The 21,364-nt window shown below is 48.1% G+C and overlaps 1 protein-coding gene across 1 annotated transcript; it reads right to left on the reverse strand.

The window, feature by feature from the left end:
• Positions 1-678: 678 nt before the first annotated feature.
• On the reverse strand, positions 679-5,690 carry LOC143345627 (uncharacterized). Its single transcript, XM_076772974.1, has 3 exons — positions 5,669-5,690; positions 2,557-3,307; positions 679-688 (listed from the first exon to the last, which is right to left on the reverse strand). Exons 1-3 carry the CDS (start codon positions 5,688-5,690, stop codon positions 679-681), a joined length of 783 nt encoding a protein of 260 aa, XP_076629089.1.
• Positions 5,691-21,364: the final 15,674 nt, after the last annotated feature.

The following is a 21,364-nucleotide window of genomic DNA, read 5'->3' on the forward strand; positions in this document are numbered from 1 at the left end:
AAAGCAATTTTTGTTTCTGATACCGTGTACACTTCATGCAACATGGATCTTATACACGATTAGTGACAAATCTTTTCAACCTCACCCATCAAACATTGCACATAATCATCAAATGTTATAGTTCGCGCTACAACATTACTCTTGACACCTTTCACCTTTTTCGTATCTTTCTTACCATCGACTTGTATGGCATACATTTTCGCTCTCAATCCAACAAGTTCCGTCATAATCGCACCATTATTTTCATCTTTCATTAAACCTGGTACCTTCTTATTAGCAAGCGGAATACCATATCGATTATCTGTGGGATAATCGCTCGTGTCAAAGCGGGTAATATCGCGTATCATAAGTTCATAAATATCGTCACACTCGATGTGGTAGATTAGACTGTCTGTATCGGTGTACATAATTTTACATTTATTCCTATGTGTGGGTAACATGTAATCGTAATGGAATTCATACAAACAAATCTTAGATATATCTAGTATACACATGCCCACATAGATTGGTTTGTTAAATTTTACGAACAATTTATGCAGTCCGATCGCAACTAGGTTTTCCGAAAATATGCTGCGACTGTGGAAATTTGGTTTAGCGATTAGTGCCTCTGCACCGTATCTCCCTCCCCATTTCGTTACTAATTTGACATCTACATGATTGCGCACATACTCCATGGTTTTACCAAACACTGCATTATTCATTAACTTATATAAATTTTTCTCAAAATCGTTTGTAGTAAGAGTTCTGAACTTTGTATTTAGTTCGATGTAATCGCGAAGCCATGGGGATTGGGAAAACTGTAATACGCGGTGAACTTCAGTTACGCGAAGGCCGTGACGAATACATTGTTGCAGATTGCGATAGTGTATTACGTAACGCTTCTTATCGTATAGAGTTGCGAGGAGCTTCTCCTGGCGCTTGCCAGGTGGTTTATCATGTGTTGGGCAGAGCGGTAGGTCAGTGTGCGAATCATGCAGATGTTGCGGATACTCTAGATCGACTTCCAAAATATACCCCGTCGATGAGTCTAACGCTGCGGTCATTACATCTACATCTTTGTTGTTGACCCACTGAAAATTGGCATATGGTAATGGTTGACACATTGCCCAGCCGTACAAATTATTTACATCGAAATACATTAAATATGACGACGGTTGCGATGGATCGTGCGATTGCGTGTATTTGTTGTTGGCTCGTGCGCGTCTGTTGGAACATTGACTCAAACCACCACGTATACCACGTTCGATAAATAGGACCATGTCGATATCGGTAAGAAGTTCGAAATTGATACGTGTATGCTTCAGCATGGCATCCCACGTAAAACCAGGCAAAGTATAATAGTGCGCGGGGTCGAGTCCATAACTTGCGATGCAACTATTGCGAAAATTTTCAAAAATATCAGCCAACAGCAAGACATCCGTCTTCAGATACAAATCGCTATACTCGCCGAGCGTTTCAATGGAGAACCGCTTCCACACGTTGACAGCGTGTGCGTAGTCGTTTTCGGGTACTGTATCGCCAGTTAAGGAACTGTAAAATGAATTGCGTGATGGTAAACATGATTGGTCCAACTTTTCAATACAGTCAATGTACTCGTATGGAAACACCCCTTTTCGCGTCAATAAATCAAAATCTTCCGCAGATAATTTCTGAAACTCGGCCCGTGTAATTTCAAGTTTATCTTTTCTAAGAAAAGATACCAATTTCTCGAGACTTGTATTTAAAAATTTAAATGAATCGATGAATTGCAATTTTATGCGCTTGCGCGAGTTTGATTCTTCATTCGCGTTTTCAACGTATTTTGTAAATGAAATGTACTTCTCTTTTGTTATCGGCAATACAGTGACATCACCCTCAAATGCTGTGGCTATCTCCTTGATAATAAAATGTGAATCATAACCGGATAAATTGTGAAAGACTATAGGGATGGCAAATGCGTCTTTATAATTTAGATTGTGATTTGAATGTGCAGGACCTCTGTACCGACCGGTTAAGTGGCAATGATCGCGTACTCGCATATCATCTCGCGTAAACGGTGTTTTGCATATATGGCAGTGTGTTGCCGTATTAAAATTTCGTAATTGTTCAGCTGATAAATTTTCCATGGGTACATTGATCGATAAGATGGACTTTACACGATGTGATAAATCTTGAAGTTGTATCACAAACCATGATACGCACTCAGGATCGCGACGACATTGAAACGTAGATAACGAGTCGTCGTACGAGCACCACACATAATATCCCACGCTAAATACTCGATGATGCTGGTACGTGTATCTTGACGCTTCTCGATCAGTATCCGTTTTCTCCAGGATGCATTCCAGATCGGCATACACGATAAACGGAACACGCTCTTTCCTGTTGTAGTTGCTGAAGCTGAGCCACTTACTGCAATCATCATTTGGCAATATGATTGCGCAATCGTTCATCTTCTCACAATCCATGGTGTGAGCTTCCAGCTTCTCATTCGAACTAAAGTAGTGTAAGCATCTGCAATAAGAGGCATAATTTTTATCTAACATAAAATATTTAAAAGATTTATTATATACATACCTATCACAAAAGTATTTCCTGCCATTGTGTTTACTCAATTGTGTGCATACGAGGCGAGATAAGTTCTTAATCCATGTGAAATGTCCCACGTCGTTTGCTCCTTCTAAATACAACAAATTGACATGTCTTTCCATCTTCTTATCGGTGACTCGTATTGGTAACACCTTCTTATTCTCAATGGTATAGACATTGATGGAGATGTTGTTGATATGTTCAAACTTTTTAATTTGGTTCAATGTCATTGGAAATTCAATATCCTGGATATTCAACACTGTTGTATAATGAGGATATGACGATGCGAGAGATACGTGACTTTCGGCTGGATACAGAGCGGCCACCACCGACCACGCAAAACATGCATTGTCCGTCGAGCATACATTGATTACTGCTTTCTTTAGTCGTACCTCTCGCGGTAATTGTATGGCACATCCTGCATGCATTGGCATATATTTATTTACATTAACAATTAAATTCAGTATCCGCGACAGCGCCCACCCACTATCACGTTCCTGAAATTCGTCTAAGGATGCTAGAATGGGTTCGATGACACGTAAATCATACCATTCGCGTAGGTCAGACAAGCGAAAAAGTTCACAATTTTTCGTGTTAACACTTTTGTTTGCACATTTGTTACCAACAACAAATTCACCATTAAGTATAGTATTTATTTTTACAGTATCATGTTTCAGCAGAATGTTTCGCACATGATCGACTACAATATCCCTCGCATCTTCCAGAAAATTGCGAGGTTCTATGTGGTTAGAATTTATCACTGCACCGGTCAATATACGGTTAACGAAAGCCGTATCAATTTCACGCCATCTGAGTCTTGCACTATGTCCAGCACCCGCATGTACAAATCGATTGCGTGTCGAATCTTTTAGACTTTCTAATCTAGCGATACGAGCAATCAATGATTGTTTTTCACCGATTGAGAGTCGCAGTGTTGATTCGGCTTCGTTCCTCCAACGAATCGAGATAATCGCCAAATCGATGTTCCCATAAATTGTATTCTTCCATCGACCTTAATTGAGCGGCTTGCTCGTACAGCTCCTGCTCTTGATGATCCATACTGTCGTCTTTTGTGTTAATGTGTATAGTGATGCATACGATATATTACAAAAAATCACTGTTCCTGATGATGCTTTCGGTGATGCTCGCGATATATTACAGAAATCTGTGTCCGCGAATGCGCTGTTATAGGTTTTGCAGAGGTTGTGTTTTTTGCGCGTGTTCATCCACAAATGTATTGTATACGTTTTTTGCACATGTTCAGTGTAATCTAAAACACCTTGCAAAAAAGTTGCGCTTTTCGCAGAAGAACATGTAACATAAAATAGTAAGAAGGGGGAACAACGTGTACGTAAATATGGTTGGGGTTCAATAACTCGCACAATTCATGGACCGAACACGAGTTGCAACGCGTTGAAAATTCCGACGTGTATCTAGTTGAAAAAGTATTGCATAAGAAGAGGAACAACGTGTACGTAAAATGGTTGGGGCTCAATAACTCGCACAATTCGTGGATCCACAAAAGTAATGTTTTGTAACATAATTATTCATTGCTTTAATAAATATATCATATTTTTAAATCATCAAAACATGGTATCTAATTTCTTTCCCATGGTAAGGGTCTCCATATATATATATTACAGAATTCTTTGCCTGTGAATGCAATGTATACGTTTGCAGAAGTTGCGTTTTTGCACGTGTTCAGTGTAATCTAAAACGTCTTGCAAAAAAAAAAAACGTTGCGCTCTTCGCAGAAGAAGAACATGCGACATAAAATAAGAATATGAATAGCGTGTACGTAAAATGATTAGGACCCCAATAGCTCGCACAATTCGTGTGTAATGTTATACGCTTTGCAGAAGTTGCATGTTTAGACATGTTCAAGGTAATCTAAAAAACAATTTTTGCAAAAAGTTGCACTTTTCACAGAAGAAGAACACGTGATATAAAAAATTCCTCCTTCCCCACAAATGATCTATGTCGCGAAGAATATTATTTGTTTGCATCATCCTGCGAATGTAATGTTATACGCTTTGCAGAAGTTGCATGTTTAGACGTGTTCAAGGTAATCTAAAAGACATTTCTGCAAAAGTTGCACTTTTCGCAGAAGAAGAACATGTGATATAAAAAATTCCTTCCCCCACTAGGCGCCACTCGCTTCCCTGAAATTCGTCCCCCCACTACGCGCCACCCGCTTCCCTGATACATATGATGCAACGTTGCATTTAAGTGCTGCACAATATTCACACTCGTTTGATAGTATCGTCGTGAAACATTATCTATTGAATTCTACGTTCAAATTTTTTCTGAAAAAATGAATTATTGCATTCCTTGCGATACAGCATGCACAAGTAATGAGTAAGTATTATTACCACAATTTTTTTCTTATCCATTTTTTCTTATTGTTATTACTTATTGTCATTACTTACCTTTTATTCTTTATTTACTTTTCTACATGTAACAGTAGCAAGAAACAGCATCCAACGCCTCATATACTGGGAAGGAGGTTTGCCCTCACATCCACAGCATACAAGTATTTGGATATTGCAATCGGTGTAGGACCTGTATCCGCCGTGGAAATTATACTTGGCGATACTCGAGGAAATAAATTGTTGCTGTCTTACTCAACATGGATGGTGTTTATTCAGAAACGCGAGGACATCAAACAACATGTGCTATCAGGATACGAACATTGTACAAGTGAAATTGCATGATGCTTGCATGTATATGAAACCGACAACTCTATTGTTTTTATTCGAACTGGAACAGTGCATCGAGCATGCATATTCGTGGCTATGCCAAAATGCGCACTATGTTGGTGAGAAATACCAAGAATTCACAAATACTTTGAAACGCAATAGAATTATGCGTAAACGTGATGCAGACAAAATCCTTCGTGAATATTACGATAAAAATTCGCCTGTAGATTGCGAGCTGCTGGCATATGCGCTGGATAACATTTTATATGATGCTATTAATAATTAAAAATAAAAACTGTATCTAATTTTTGTGGAATAAAATTTCGAAATAGTCAAAACACGTCTAATTTCTTTCCCCACCCCCTCTTTATCGACCTCTGATAATTACCTTTGATAATTACCACTTCTTCTTACCAAATGCATCTCTTTAATCCCACCTTCCCTTTTTATCGATACCAGGCAATTACCCTCTATCATTTTCTAACCTCTGCTAAGTACCAGCTGTTAATGTCAATTATCGATCTTTGATACTAATTACCGACCATAAATACTAATTACCAACCATAGATACAAATTACCGACCGTAGATACCAATTATCGGCTGTCGGTAATAGTTACCGACCTCTCACTCCGACTGCCCCCCCCCCCACGGACCCACCACGGGCCCCCCCACTCCGGCGCACAGGCCCCCACCCCCCTCATCACCATCCCCCTCCCCGCACCCCCCTCGGAGCCCCCTGTCCAGAACTCCCCTTACTCACCTACTTACATGTTTACCTGATCGAGGGTCTTTTCTGCTTTGGATCACGTAGTAAAGTGGTACCACACTGAAACAGTCAATTAAACCTGGTTTCGATCAATATTTTTGAGGGTAACGCATGTTAGGTCTGGGATAGTTCTGGGATTTGCCCTCATCAGGCTCATATTTTCGCGATTTTCACATACATGTTGAACAGATCGTGGGTTTTTTCTGGTTTGGATCACGTAGTAATGTGGTACCACACTGAATCATTCAATTAAACCTGGTTTCGATCAATAATCTAGAGAATAACGCATGTTAGGTCTTGGTTAGGTCTGGGATATGCTCTCATCAGGGTCATACTTTCGCATTTTTCACATACTTGTTGAACAGATCCTGGGTTTTTTCTGGTTTGGGTCACGCAGTAATGTGGTACCACACTGAAACAGTCCACTAATCCTGGTTTCGATCAATATTTTAGAGGATAACGCATGTTAGGTCTAGGGCAGGCCTGCGATTTGCCATCATCAGACTCATACTTTCGCATACTTCACATACTTGTTGAACAGATCCTGGGTTTTTTTCCGGTTTGGATCACGTAGTAATGTGGTACCACACTGCAACATTCAATTAAACCTGGTCTTGATAAATATTTTAGAGGATAACGCATGTTAGGTCTGGGTTAGGTCTAGGATTTGCCCTCGTGAGGCTCATACTTTCGCATATTTCTCATACTTCATGGCTAGATCCTGGGCTTTTTCTGGATTGGATCCCCTAGTGACGTAGTACCACACTGGAACAGTCAATTAAACCTGGTTTCGATCAATATTTTAGAGCATAACGCAAGTTAGGTCTGGGATAGGTCTGGGATTTGCCCTCATCAGGCTCGTACTTTCGCGTTTTTCACACACTTGTTGAACATGTCCTGGGTTTTTTCTGGTTTGGATCACGTAGTAATGTGGTACCACACTGAAGCCGGCCACTAAACCTGGTTTCAATTATTATTTTAGAGGATAACACATGTTAGGTCTAGGTTAGTTCTGGGATTTGCCCTCATCAGGGTCATACTTTTTTTTTTTTTTTTTTTTTTTTTTTTTTGTCGTGGGGAAAATCTTCGAAAGACTCCCTCCCAACTCCTTGGGGAGAGGTGGGAGGCGTGTGTGGGATTCCCCGCGCCCGTACAACGACAGGCGCGGGACCTACCCACTAAAAACCCCACGGTGACCCTTCCGCACGCTTTGGGAGGATACCGGGAATCGCTCGAAGCATTCTTCCGGTATCCTCCCCGTGCCCGCGCTTTCGCGCCCATCCCCCGGGGGGACAATCGGTCCCCCCAGTAGACACACTGCCTCATAGCGGCGGGACGGGGCCACTCCATCCCGCCGCTATCCGTCCCGGGGCCGCGTTTAATGGCGGCTGCGAGCCCGAACTCGCAACCGCCCGCGACCCCGTTTCCACCCCTCGGCGGCCGGGCGTTCATGGCCGCACCAGACCGCCGAGGGTGCCTCCCCTTGCGTCGGACCGGTAGGGGAAGGCACTCCTACCCCCAACCGGTCCGACCCGGCGCCGCCTGGCGGGAGGAGGGCCCCTCAGGACCCCCCTCCCAGCCTAGGTCATCCGCCACGCCGAGGCGGCCGCCCGCGACGCCTCGCGACCGGGCGACGACCTCGGGCCACCGCACGAGCGCGCGCTTCAGCACGCCGCTGAAGCTCGCGCTCCCTCCCCGCGGCCTCCTTCTGCAACATTACGTTCTCGCAGAAGGAGGCCACGGCCCTCCACTTCTCCTCGCTGCCGAGCATGGCGCGCACCACGCCCGGCAGCGAGACATCCCGCCCGACGACGCCGACCAGGACACGGCGCTCCCCCTCCCACGCGGGGCATACCTCCAGGGTATGATCCGCCGTGTCCTGCTCAGCGTCGCAGTGGCAGCAACGCGCCGTCGGCTCCTTCCCTATCCGGCACAGGTATCTTCCGAAGCTGCCATGCCCGGAAAATACCTGTGCCAGCCGGTAGGTGAGGCTGCCATGGGCTCTGTCCAGCCACTCCTTCAGGAGTGGCCGAACAGCCCCGACAGTCCGGTGCCCCGCGGTTGGCAGAGTCAGCCGCTCCTGCCACGCGAGCAACACGGACTGCCGGGCCTGGCGCTTCAAATCGCCCCAAGCAGGTTCCTGCCCGCCCGGGACCGCCCCCACCCCCGCGCGACGGTCGACGCGGTGCCGGTACATCACCGCGTGCGACCGCGCGAGCAGGTCCATGGGCGGCATCCCCGCTAGAACCGTCGCCGCCTCATGTGACATGGTCCGATACCCGCGGACGACCCTGAGCGCCATGCGCCTCTGCACCCGACGCAGCACAGTCATGCTGCGCCGGGAGGCAGCCAGGTCGTCCGCCCAGACGGGGGCCCCGTATAGGGCCACCGACTGGACCATTGCCACATAGAGGCGACGAACTCGGCCCGCCGGGCCCCCCAGGTTGGGCAGGATCCGGCCCAGAGCCGCAACCATCCTTTCCAACCGGGGGACCAGGCAGCGGAAATGCTTCTCGAAACGCCAGTGGCTATCGAGGATCAGCCCTAGATACCTGATCTGGGGCTTCACCTCGATGTCAGCCCCACCCACCCGAATCAGAGGGGGTGGCGGATCCTGTCGAGGTGGATGACACGCAATCACCTCGGTCTTATGGACCGCCACCGTCATCCCCATCCCCCTGATCCGGTCGACGACGCGTTGCGACCCCTCCTCCGCGCGACGCATGGCCCTCCCCCAGTGCGCCCCGACGGCCAGCACCAGTGTGTCATCTGCATAACACACCGTGCTGACGCCGTCGGGGTGGCCGGCCCGCAACACCGAGTCGTACGCGATGTTCCACAGGAGTGGCCCGAGGACCGACCCCTGCGGAACACCGCAGTACACCTCCCTCCGCATATCACCAGCCCGGCCCGGATACTCGATCCACCTGCCGCGGAGATAATCCCCGACGACCGCCCTGAGACAAGGGGGGACTCGATGATATTCGAGTCCCCTCCTTATCTCTTCCCAGGGGAGGGTGTTAAAGGCATTGGCAATATCCAAGGATATTGCCAATGCCACCCCTCCCCGGGAGACGGCCGCCTCCGAGAGGGCCCTCACACGACCTATCGCGTCGATAGTCGATCGGCCCCCCCGGAAACCGAACTGGCAGTCGGCCAGACCGGGATCACCCCGCGACAGGTGCTCGACGAGGCGGGCAGCAATCACACGCTCGAAGAGCTTGCCCACCTCGTCGAGGAGACAAATGGGCCGGTATGCGGAGGGAGACTCCGCGGGCCGACCCTCCTTCCGGAGAAGGACCATCCTCGCCACCTTCCAACTGGGGGGGAATCGCCCGTCCCTCAGGCAGCGGTCGAACAACCGCCTGAGGTCGGCCCCAAGGACGCCCTGGGTCAAGACCCAAACCCGGCCGGGCACACCATCCGGACCCGGGGCCGTGTTACGAACCCCGAGCCGTCTGATGGCCGCTGCCAGCTCCTCCTGCGTGACCCCCAGCTCGGCCGTCCACTCCACTGGGACAGCCGCCGCCGCCGGAGGACGCGGTCCCCTCTCCCCAATTGGGAAGAGTGTATTGACCACGTCCTCCAGCAGCCGGGGGTCAAGACCCACGGTGACGGGGGGCGCCCACGGGCGGAGCTTATTCAGCACCACCTTATATGGGCGCCCCCATGGATCGTCATCAAGGGTCTGGAGGAGCTCCTTCCATGCCTGGGTCTTGGCCCGTTTGATGGCGACCTGCAGAGCAACCCGCGCCACGCGGTATGCTCCATACAGGTCATCAGCTGCCCTCGCTCGCGCCACGCCGTCGCCTGTACGTTGACGACGGCGCGCGCGGGTGTACTGGCGTCGGGCGCGGACAGTCGCGACTCGCAACTCCGCGATCGCGTCCGACCACCAGTACACCGCCCGGCGAGGAGAAGCCCGCCCGACCCGAGGCATCGCCGCGTCGCAAATACCCGCGACCAATGCTCCGAGCCGGGCGACCTCCTCCTCTATGCTCGGCAACTCGGCCGCTCCCTGCGGCCAAGTTGCAGCGAGGGCAGCTGCCATCAGGGCGTCCTTGTCCAGGCGCCGAAGCGCCCAGCGGCGTGGTGGGGTGCCACGCAGGCGGCCGTGTCGGGATGCACTCGCGGCGGCAGAGACCTCCATCCGGATGTACCGGTGATCGGAGAGTGTCTCTGCCCCCGCGACCACGTGCCAACCCGACACCATGCGCACGGCGTTGGGGGTCGCGAATCCAACATCCACGATGGACCCCCCATATCGCCGCACGCATGTGTGCTCCGACCCCCGGTTCAATACCCGGAGGTCGAGCCCCGCCGCCCAATCGCCCAGGATCCCGCCGCGAACGGAGGACCTGGGGGATCCCCAAGCCACAGACTTGGCATTAAAATCCCCCAGGACCAGCACCGGCCGGGCCGCGTAGCGCTGCACGCATGCCGCGACCTCGGCCAAGTACAGCTCGAACGCAGCGTGACCGCTACGGGGCGAAATGTAGCACCCCACCACAGCGACTCCCCCCCAGTCCACGGCGACGAATCCCCGACCGCGCTCCAACAAGGAGAACGGTGGGGACCCGTCGCCCCCTCCCCTTACCGTCGCCACCAAGCCGTCCGCGTCGCCCACCCAATGAGGGTGATCAGGGACGCGGTACGGCTCGGCGGCAACCGCCAGGCCAACCCCCCACTCCGCGACGACTTGGGACATCAAGTCCTGTGCCGCGCGGCAGTGGTTGAGGTTGGCCTGGAGGAGGAGGCGGGGCGGCATTAATTAATGGCCGCGCCAGCCTCCTCCCGGCCGTCCGTCCCCGTAGCACCGTCCACCTCCATGGAGGACGATGCCACCGCCCTCGGCACCGGAGCCGGTGCAGCCCGCCTCTTCCTCTCCTTCCGGGAGGGGGGGGGGTGCACTTCTTGCTCCCCACCCTGTGATCGGCTGGCCTCCCCATGTCCGCACACAGCGGGCAGTGGGGGGCCGCCGAGCACTGGCTCGCACGGTGCTCTTTGGCACCGCAGCGGTAACACTGACCGCTGCGGTCCACCGGCGAGGTACACCACTGCCTCACGTGCCCCAATTCGAGGCAGCGGTGACACCGGAGCGGGCGCGGCGCGAGGATTTCCACTCGCGCCGAAACCCACCCCACCAACACCCTCCCGGATTCCGCCACCTTACGGGCGGCGGAGAGGGGGCACCGGGCCCACACCGACCCGAGGCCGGAGGGCGACCTGCGGATCTCTCCGATCCGCAGGTCCTCCACAGGACAGTCCCCCGCCCTCGCAAGGGCACGGGACACATCCTGTGCGCTGACCGAGTCGTCCAGCCCACAAACGCGCATCTCCGTGCGCTTCGTGGGCCGGGCGACCCGGACACCTCGCTCGCCCAGCTGCTCCCGGAGCCTCTGGGCGAGACGATCCGCCTTCGCGCCGCCTTCTGCACCGGGGATCTCCAGCAAGAGACCCCCGGTCACGGCCCTCTTCGCCCTCACGGAGGCGATGCCCAGCTCTTCCAGGGAGATATTCTCCCTGGCGAGCCGCATCGCCTCCGCGAGGGTCAGGTCGCCCCCCTGCGCAACGGTCAGCATCACCGCTGCCGTTTTTGGGGGACGACCTGGTCGTGCCTTCCCGACCTTCGCGGCCTTTACCTTGGCCGCCGGCGGCGGAGGCGGAGGCTGCGGTTGCGAGGCCTTCCTCGCCGCCCGCTTCGCTTTCCGGCCCACCACCTCACTCCACGCCACCCCCCCTTGGGAGGGTGCTGTGGAGGACGCGACCACCGCGATCACGGGTACACCACCCCCCTTGGGGGTCGCGACCCGGGGCCCTGGTGCCGCAACGCTGGGCGGAGCCTTCACTCCGCCCTTCTTTGCTTTCCCCGACTGTACCGGAACAGGTCGGGGAGGCACCGCCTTCCTGCTGACCGCTCTTCCGGCGAGGAGCTCCTCCCGGAAGGCGGCCAGCTTGCCATCAATCATGTCCCCAATCCTCCTCAGAAGATCGTCTTCTGAGGAGGACGGGGACTTCTTCACGGGCGGAGTGCGGTTGGAGGGGCCCGCGGTGCCCCGCACCACTGCCGCCGCACCCCGCTTATTTACCTCCGCCGAGGGACGCGGCGGTGGAGGAGGAGGGAGGATGGGAGGGAGGGCCGCGCTGTTCCACAGCGCCTCTGCCCTCCTCCACCCCTGTCGCTCCTCCTCCAACAGGAGCTGCAGACGGGCGTTCCGCCCTCTGAGCTCCCGCGCCGCCTCCCTCATTTCCTCCGCCGCGGCCTTCATGGCCTCCGCGCCACCGCTTTTCTGCCCCTTAAAGGCGCAGGCAGCGGCGACTTTCTCCACCCGCCTCAGGGACGAGGAGATCCTCTCCGATATCTCCTCGGTCACCTCGTCCCTGAGGCAACTCAGCCTCACCGACGGGCTCATCGCCCCGCCCACCTCGACGACGGCCTGCCCCGTCCTCTTCCTCTTAGAGCCTATGTGGCTCGTGCTGGAGGAGAAGGACGAGACCGACGCCGTCTCGTCGTCCTCCTCCACCCTCCACGAAGCCGGACCTGGCGCTGAGTGGGGCGCGAGCGCCGCCACCCTAACTCCAACCCCGTCTCCGTCCTCCCCAACCGACAAAACCCGCCCCATCCCCATTTTATTTTCTGTGTCCATAATAGTCCCACGCGATGGTCGGAAATAAAGGTCCACCCGGGCAGAGCCGCCTTACCCGGGTAAGCCTAATACTCCGGGGGTTCGGCAGGTTCCCCGGAGGTGGTCGCTTGGGATTGGGCCTTCTCCCCCAACCATGCATCCCATCGCCGCGCACCATAGCTTAGGATTGGAGGGCGATTTTATAGAGTCGCCATACTCGTGGCCCAGGCGGTTAAGCCAAGACCCCCGTTCCTCCTGCCGTCACGTACCATTCACAAAACCAATAGGGAATTGTGAATGGGTCGTTGTGACGACCAACAGGAGGCTTACGGTGTGTCTATGACTCGGGTACCCCGGGTTCGTTAAGCCCGTACTGCAGCTGAAAGGCTGGCAGTCCCTGAGGGAATCAGGGTCATACTTTCGCAGTTTTAACATACATGTTGTCCTGATCCATGGTTTTTTCTGCTTTGGATAACGTAGTAATGTGGTACCACACTAAAACATTCAATTAAACCTGGTCTTGATAAATATTTTAGAGGATAACGCATGTTATGTCTAGGTTAGGCCTGGGATTTGCCCACATCAGTGTCATAGTTTCGCAGTTTTAACATACATGTTGATCTGATCGATGGTTTTCTCTGGATTGGATCACGTAGTAATGTGGTACCACACTGAAACAGTCAATTAAACCTGGTTTCGATCAATATTTTAGAGGATAACGCAAGTTATGTTTGGGATAGGTCTGGGGATTTGCGCTCATCCGGCTCATACTTTCGCGTTTTTCACATACTTGTTGAATAGATCCTGGGATTTTTCTGGTTTGAATCACGTAGTAATGTGGTACCACACTGAAACAGTCCATTAAACCTGGTTTCGATCAATATTTTAGAGAATAATTCATGTTAGGTCTAGGTTAGGTCTGGGATTTGCTCTCATCAGGCTCATACTTTCGCGTTTTTCACATTCTTGTTGAACAGATCCTGGGTTTTTTCTGGTTTGGATCACGTAGTAATGTGGCACCAGACTGAAACAATTCATTAAACCTGGTTTCGATCAATATATTAGAGGATAACGCATGTTAGGTCTAGGTTAGGCCTGGGATTTGCCCCCATTAGGGTCATACTTTCGCAGTTTTAACATACATGTTGACCTGATCGGGGGTTTTTTCTACTTTGTATCACGTAGCAATGTGGTACCACACGGAAACAGTCCACTAAACCTGGTTTCGATCATTATTTTAGAGGATAACGCATGTTATGTCTAGGTTAGGCCTGGGACTTGCCCCCATTAGGGTCATACTTTCGCAGTTTTAACATACATGTTGACCTGATCGGGGGTTTTTTCTACTTTGTATCACGTAGCAATGTGGTACCACACGGAAACAGTCCACTAAACCTGGTTTCGATCATTATTTTAGAGGATAACGCATGTTATGTCTAGGTTAGGCCTGGGACTTGCCCTCCTCAGTCTCATACTTTCGAATACCTCACATACTTGTTGAACAGATCCTGGGTTTTTTCTGGTTTGGATCACGTAGTAATGTGGTACCAGACTGAAACAGTCGATTAAACGCGGTTTCGATCAATATTTTAGAGAATAATTCATGTTAGGTCTAGGTTAGGTCTGTGATTTGCTCTCATCAGGCTCGTACATTCGCATACTTCACATACTTGTTGAACAGACCCTGGGTTTTTTCTGGTTTGGGTCACGCAGTAATGTGATACCACACTGAAACAGTCCACTAATCCTGGTTTCGATCAATATTTTAGAGAATAATTCATGTTAGGTCTAGGTTAGGTCTGGGATTTGCTCTCATCAGGCTCGTACATTCGCATACTTCACATACTTGTTGAACAGATCCTGGGTTTTTTCTGGTTTGGGTCACGCAGTAATGTGGTACCACACTGAAACAGTCCACTAATCCTGGTTTCGATCAATATTTTAGTGGATAACGCATGTTAGGTCTAGGTTAGGTCTGGGATTTGCTCCCATCAGGCTCGTACATTCGCATACTTCACATACTTGTTGAACGGATCCAGGGTTTTTTCCGGTTTGGATCACGTAGTAATGTGGTACCACACTGAAACATTCAATTAAACCTGGTCTTGATAAATATTTTAGAGGATAACGCATGTTAGGTCTGGGTTAGGCCTGGGATTTGCCCTCATCGGGCTCATACTTTCGCGTTTTTCACATACTCGTTGAACAGATCCTGGGGTTTTTCTGGTTTGGATCACGTAGTAATGTGGTACCACAGTGAAACATTCAATTAAACCTGGTCTTGATAAATATTTTAGAGGATAACGCATGTTAGGTCTGGGTTAGGTCTAGGATTTGCCCTCGTGAGGCTCATACTTTCGCATATTTCTCATACTTCATGGCTAGATCCTGGGCTTTTTCTGGATTGGATCCCGTAGTAACGTAGTACCACACTGGAACTGTCAATTAAACCTGGTTTCGATCAATATTTTAGAGAATAATTCATGTTAGGTCTAGGTTAGGTCTGGGATTTGCTCTCATCAGGCTCGTACATTCGCATACTTCACATACTTGTTGAACAGATCCTGGGTTTTTTTCCGGTTTGGATCACGTAGTAATGTGGTACCACACTGAAACATTCAATTAAACCTGGTCTTGATAAATATTTTAGAGGATAACGCATGTTAGGTCTGGGTTAGGTCTAGGATTTGCCCTCGTGAGGCTCATACTTTCGCATATTTCTCATACTTCATGGCTAGATCCTGGGCTTTTTCTGGAATGGATCCCGTAGTAACGTAGTACCACACTGGAACTGTCAATTAAACCTGGTTTCGATCAATATTTTAGAGGATAACCCAAGTTAGGTCTGGGATAGGTCTGGGATTTGCCCTCATCAGGCTCGTACTTTCGCGTTTTTCACACACTTGTTGAACAGATCCTGGGTTTTTTCTGGTTTGGATCACGTAGTAATGTGGTACCGCACTGACGCCGGCCACTAAACCTGGTTTGAATTATTATTTTAGAGGATAACACATGTTAGGTCTAGGTTAGTTCTGGGATTTGCCCTCATCAGGGTCATACTTTCGCAGTTTTAACATACATGTCCTGATCGATGGTTTTTTCTGCTTTGGATAACGTGGCAAACTGGTACCACACTAAAACAGTCAATTACACCTGGTTTTGATCAATATTTTAGAGGATAACGCAAGTTATGTCTGGGGTAGGTCTGGGGATTTGCCCTCATCAGCCTCATACTTTCCCGTTTTTCACATACTTGTTGAACAGGTCCTGGGTTTTTTCTGGTTTGGATCACGTAGTAGTGTGGTACCACATTGAAACAGTCCATTAAATCAGGTTTCGATCAATATTTTAGAGAATAACGCATGTTAGGTCTAGGTTAGGTCTGAGATTTGCTCTCATCAGGCTCGTACTTTCGCATATTTCTCATACTTGATGGCCAGATTCTGGGATTTTTCTGGTTTGGCTCAAGTAGTAATGTGGTACCACACTGAAATAGTCGATTAAACCCGGTTTCGATCAATATTTTAGAGGATAACGCAAGTTAGGTCTGGGATAGGTCTGGGATTTGCCCTCAGTAGGGTCATATTTTCGTATTTTTCACATATTTGTTGAACAGATCCTGGGTTTTTTCTGGTTTGCAACACGTAGTAATGTGGTACCACACAAAAACATTCAATTAAACCTGGTCTTGATAAATATTTTAGAGGATAACGCATGTTAGGTCTGGGTTAGGCCTGGGATTTGCCCTTATCAGGCTCATACTTTCGCGTTTTTCACATACTCGTTGAACAGATCCTGGGTTTTTTCTGGTTTGGATCACGCAGTAATGTGGCACCAGACAGAAACAGTCCATTAAACCTGGTTTCGATCAATATTTTAGAGAATAACGCATGTTAGGTCTAGGTTAGGTCTGAGATTTGCTCTCATCAGGCTCGTACTTTCGCATATTTCTCATACTTGATGGCCAGATTCTGGGATTTTTCTGGTTTGGCTCAAGTAGTAATGTGGTACCACACTGAAATAGTCGATTAAACCCGGGTTCGATCAATATTTTAGAGGATAACGCAAGTTAGGTCTGGGATAGGTCTGGGATTTGCCCTCAGCAGGGTCATAGTTTCGCAGTTTTAACATACATGTTGACCTGATCGATGGTTTTCTCTGGATTGGGTCACGTAGTAATGTGGTACCACACAAAAACATTCAATTAAACCTGGTCTTGATAAATATTTTAGAGGATAACGCATGTTAGGTCTGGGTTAGGCCTGGGATTTGCCCCCATCAGGCTCATACTTTCGCGTTTTTCACATACTCGTTGAACAGATCCTGGGTTTTTTCTGGTTTGGATCACGCAGTAATGTGGTACCACACAGAAACAGTCCACTAAACCTGGTTTCGATCAATATTTTTGAGGATAACGCATGTTATGTCTAGGTTAGGCCTGGGATTTGCCCTCATCAGTGTCATAGTTTCGCAGTTTTAACATACATGTTGACCTGATCGATGGTTTTCTCTGGATTGGGTCACGTAGTAATGTGGTACCACACTGAAACAGTCAATTTAACTTGGTTTCGATCAATATTTTAGAGGATAACGCAAGTTAGGTCTGTGATAGGTCTGGGATTTGCCCTTATCAGGCTCATACTTTCGCGTTTTTCACATACTTGTTGAACAGATCCTGGGTTTTTTCTGGTTTGGATCACGTAGTAATGTGGCACCAGACAGAAACAGTCCATTAAACCTGGTTTCGATCAATATTTTAGAGAATAATTCATGTTAGGTCTAGGTTAGGTCTGGGATTTGCTCTCATCAGGCTCGTACTTTCGCATTTTTCTCATACTTGATGGCCAGGTTCTGGGCTTTATCTGGTTTGGATCACGTAGTAAAGTGGTACCAGACTGAAACAATTCATTAAACCTGGTTACGATCAATATTTTAGAGAATAATTCATGTTAGGTCTAGGTTAGGCCGGGGATTTGCCCCCATTAGGGTCATACTTTCGCAGTTTTAACATACATGTTGACCTGATCGGAGGTTTTCTCTACTTTGTATCACGTAGCAATGTGGTACCACACGGAAACAGTCCACTAAAGCTGGTTTCGTTCAATATTTTAGAGGATAACGCATGTTATGTCTAGGTTAGGCCTGAGACTTGCCCTCCTTAGACTCATACTTTCGAATACCTCACATACTTGTTGAACAGATCCTGGGTTTTTTCTGGTTTGGATCACGTAGTAATGTGGTACCAGACTGAAACAGTCGATTAGACGTGGTTTTGATCAATATTTTTGAGGATAACGCATGTTAGGTCTAGGTTAGGCCTGGGATTTGCCCGCATCAGGATCATACTTTCGTGTTTTTCACTTACTTGTTGAACAGATCCTGGGTTTTTTCTGGTTTGGATCACGCCGTAATGTGGTACCACACTGAAACAGTCCATTAAACCTGGTTTCGATCAATATTTTAGAGAATAATTCATGTTAGGTCTAGGTTAGGTCTGGGATTTGCTCTCATCAGGCTCGTACATTCGCATACTTCACATACTTGTTGAACAGATCCTGGGTTTTTTCTGGTTTGGATCACGTAGTAATGTGGTACCACACTGAAGCCGGCCACTAAACCTGGTTTCAATTATTATTTTAGAGGATAACACATGTTAGGTCTAGGTTAGTTCTGGGATTTGCCCTCATCAGGGTCATACTTTCGCAGTTTTAAAATACATGTTGTCCTGATCGATGGTTTTTTCTGCTTTGGATAACGTAGCAAAATGGTACCACACTAAAACAGTCAATTACACCTGGTTTTGATCAATATTTTAGAGGATAACACAAGTTATGTCTGGGGTAGGTCTGGGGATTTGACCTCATCAGCCTCATACTTTCTCGTTTTTCACATACTTGTTGAACAGATCCTGGGTTTTCTCTGGTTTGGATCACGTAGTAGTGTGGTACCACATTGAAACAGTCCATTAAATCAGGTTTCGATCAATATTTTAGAGAATAACGCAAGTTAGGTCTGGGATAGGTCTGGGATTTGCCCTTATCAGGCTCATACTTTCGCGTTTTTCACATACTCGTTGAACAGATCCTGGGGTTTTTCTGGTTTGGATCACGTAGTAATGTGGTACCACACTGAAACATTCAATTAAACCTGGTCTTGATAAATATTTTAGAGGATAACGCATGTTAGGTCTGGGTTAGGTCTAGGATTTGCCCTCGTGAGGCTCATACTTTCGCATATTTCTCATACTTCATGGCTAGATCCTGGGCTTTTTCTGGATTGGATCCCGTAGTAACGTAGTACCACACTGGAACTGTCAATTAAACCTGGTTTCGATCAATATTTTAGAGAATAATTCATGTTAGGTCTAGGTTAGGTCTGGGATTTGCTCTCATCAGGCTCGTACATTCGCATACTTCACATACTTGTTGAACAGATCCTGGGTTTTTTTCTGCTTTGGATAACGTGGCAAACTGGTACCACACTAAAACAGTCAATTACACCTGGTTTTGATCAATATTTTAGAGGATAACGCAAGTTATGTCTGGGGTAAGTCTGGGGATTTGCCCTCATCAGCCTCATACTTTCCCGTTTTTCACATACTTGTTGAACAGGTCCTGGGTTTTTTCTGGTTTGGATCACGTAGTAGTGTGGTACCACATTGAAACAGTCCATTAAATCAGGTTTCGATCAATATTTTAGAGAATAACGCATGTTAGGTCTAGGTTAGGTCTGAGATTTGCTCTCATCAGGCTCGTACTTTCGCATATTTCTCATACTTGAAGGCCAGATTCTGGGATTTTTCTGGTTTGGCTCAAGTAGTAATGTGGTACCACACTGAAATAGTCGATTAAACCCGGTTTCGATCAATATTTTAGAGGATAACGCAAGTTAGGTCTGGGATAGGTCTGGGATTTGCCCTCAGCAGGGTCATATTTTCGTATTTTTCACATATTTGTTGAACAGATCCTGGGTTTTTTCTGGTTTGGATCACGTAGTAATGTGGTACCACACAAAAACATTCAATTAAACCTGGTCTTGATAAATATTTTAGAGGATAACGCATGTTAGGTCTGGGTTAGGCCTGGGATTTGCCCCCATCAGGCTCATACTTTCGCGTTTTTCACATACTCGTTGAACAGATCCTGGGTTTTTTCTGGTTTGGATCACGCAGTAATGTGGTACCACACTGAAACAGTCCACTAAACCTGGTTTCGATCAATATTTTTGAGGATAACGCATGTTAAGTCTAGGTTAGGCCTGGGATTTGCCCTCATCGGTGTCATAGTTTCGCAGTTTTAACATACATGTTGACCTGATCGATGGTTTTCTCTGGATTGGGTCACGTAGTAATGTGGTACCACACTGAAACAGTCAATTTAACCTGGTTTCGATCAATATTTTAGAGGATAACGCAAGTTAGGTCTGGGATAGGTCTGGGATTTGCCCCAATCAGGCTCATACTTTCGCGTTTTTCACATACTTGTTGAACAGATCCTGGGTTTTTTCTGGTTTGGATCGCGTAGTAATGTGGCAACAGACTGAAACAATTGATTAAACCTGGTTTCGATCAATATATTAGAGGATAACGCATGTTAGGTCTAGGTTAGGCCTGGGATTTGCCCCCATTAGGGTCATACTTTCGCAGTTTTAACATACACGTTAACCAGATCGAGGGTTCTTTCTACTTTGGATCACGTAGTAAAGTGGTACCACGCTAAAGCAGTCAACTAAACCTGGTATCGATCAATACTTTAGAGGATAACGCAAGTTATGTTTGGGATAGGTCTGGGGATTTTCCCTCATCGGACTCATACTTTCGCATTCTTCACATTCTTGTTGAACAGATCCTGGGTTTTTTGTAGTTTGGATCACGTAGTAATGTGGTACCACACTGAAACATTCAATTAAACCTGGTCTTGATAAATATTTTAGAGGATAACGCATGTTAGGTCTGGGTTAGGCCTGGGATTTGCCCTCATCACCCTCATACTTTCGCGTTTTTCACATACTTGTTGAACAGATCCTGGGTTTTTTCTGGTTTGGATCACGTAGTAATGTGGCACCAGACTGAAACAATTCATTAAACCTGGTAACGATCAATATTTTAGAGAATAATTCATGTTAGGTCTAGGTTTGGCCTGGGATTTGCCCCCATTAGGGTCATACTTTCGCAGTTTTAACATACATGTTGTCCTGATCGATGGTTTTTTCTGCTTTGGATAACGTAGCAAGATGGTACCACACTAAAACAGTCAATTACACCTGGTTATGATCAATATTTTAGAGGATAACACAAGTTATGTCTGGGGTAGGTCTGGGGATTTGCACTGATCAGCCTCATACTTTCCCGTTTTTCACATACTTGTTGAACAGATCCTGGGTTTTTTCTGGTTTGGATCACGTAGTAATGTGGTACCACACTGAAGCCGGCCACTAAACCTGGTTTCAATTATTATTTTAGAGGATAACACATGTTAGGTCTAGGTTAGTTCTGGGATTTGCCCTCATCAGGGTCATACTTTCGCAGTTTTAACATACATGTTGTCCTGATCGATGGTTTTTTCTGCTTTGGATAACGTAGCAAAATGGTACCACACTAAAACAGTCAATTACACCTGGTTTTGATCAATATTTTAGAGGATAACACAAGTTATGTCTGGGGTAGGTCTGGGGATTTGACCTCATCAGCCTCATACTTTCCCGT

Source organism: Colletes latitarsis, chromosome 9, assembly GCF_051014445.1.
Source record: "Colletes latitarsis isolate SP2378_abdomen chromosome 9, iyColLati1, whole genome shotgun sequence".
NCBI classification, from domain to species: Eukaryota; Metazoa; Arthropoda; class Insecta; order Hymenoptera; family Colletidae; genus Colletes; species Colletes latitarsis.

Excerpts from the sequence above, each read along its gene's own strand:
- LOC143345627 (XM_076772974.1), bottom strand. The coding sequence starts at position 5,690 with ATGCATTTGGTAAGAAGAAGTG. Across the intron at positions 3,308-5,668 it reads GCATTTGGTAAGAAGAAGTG|AACCTCGCAATTTTCTGGAA; the intron begins GTAATTATCAAA and ends CTAACCACATAG.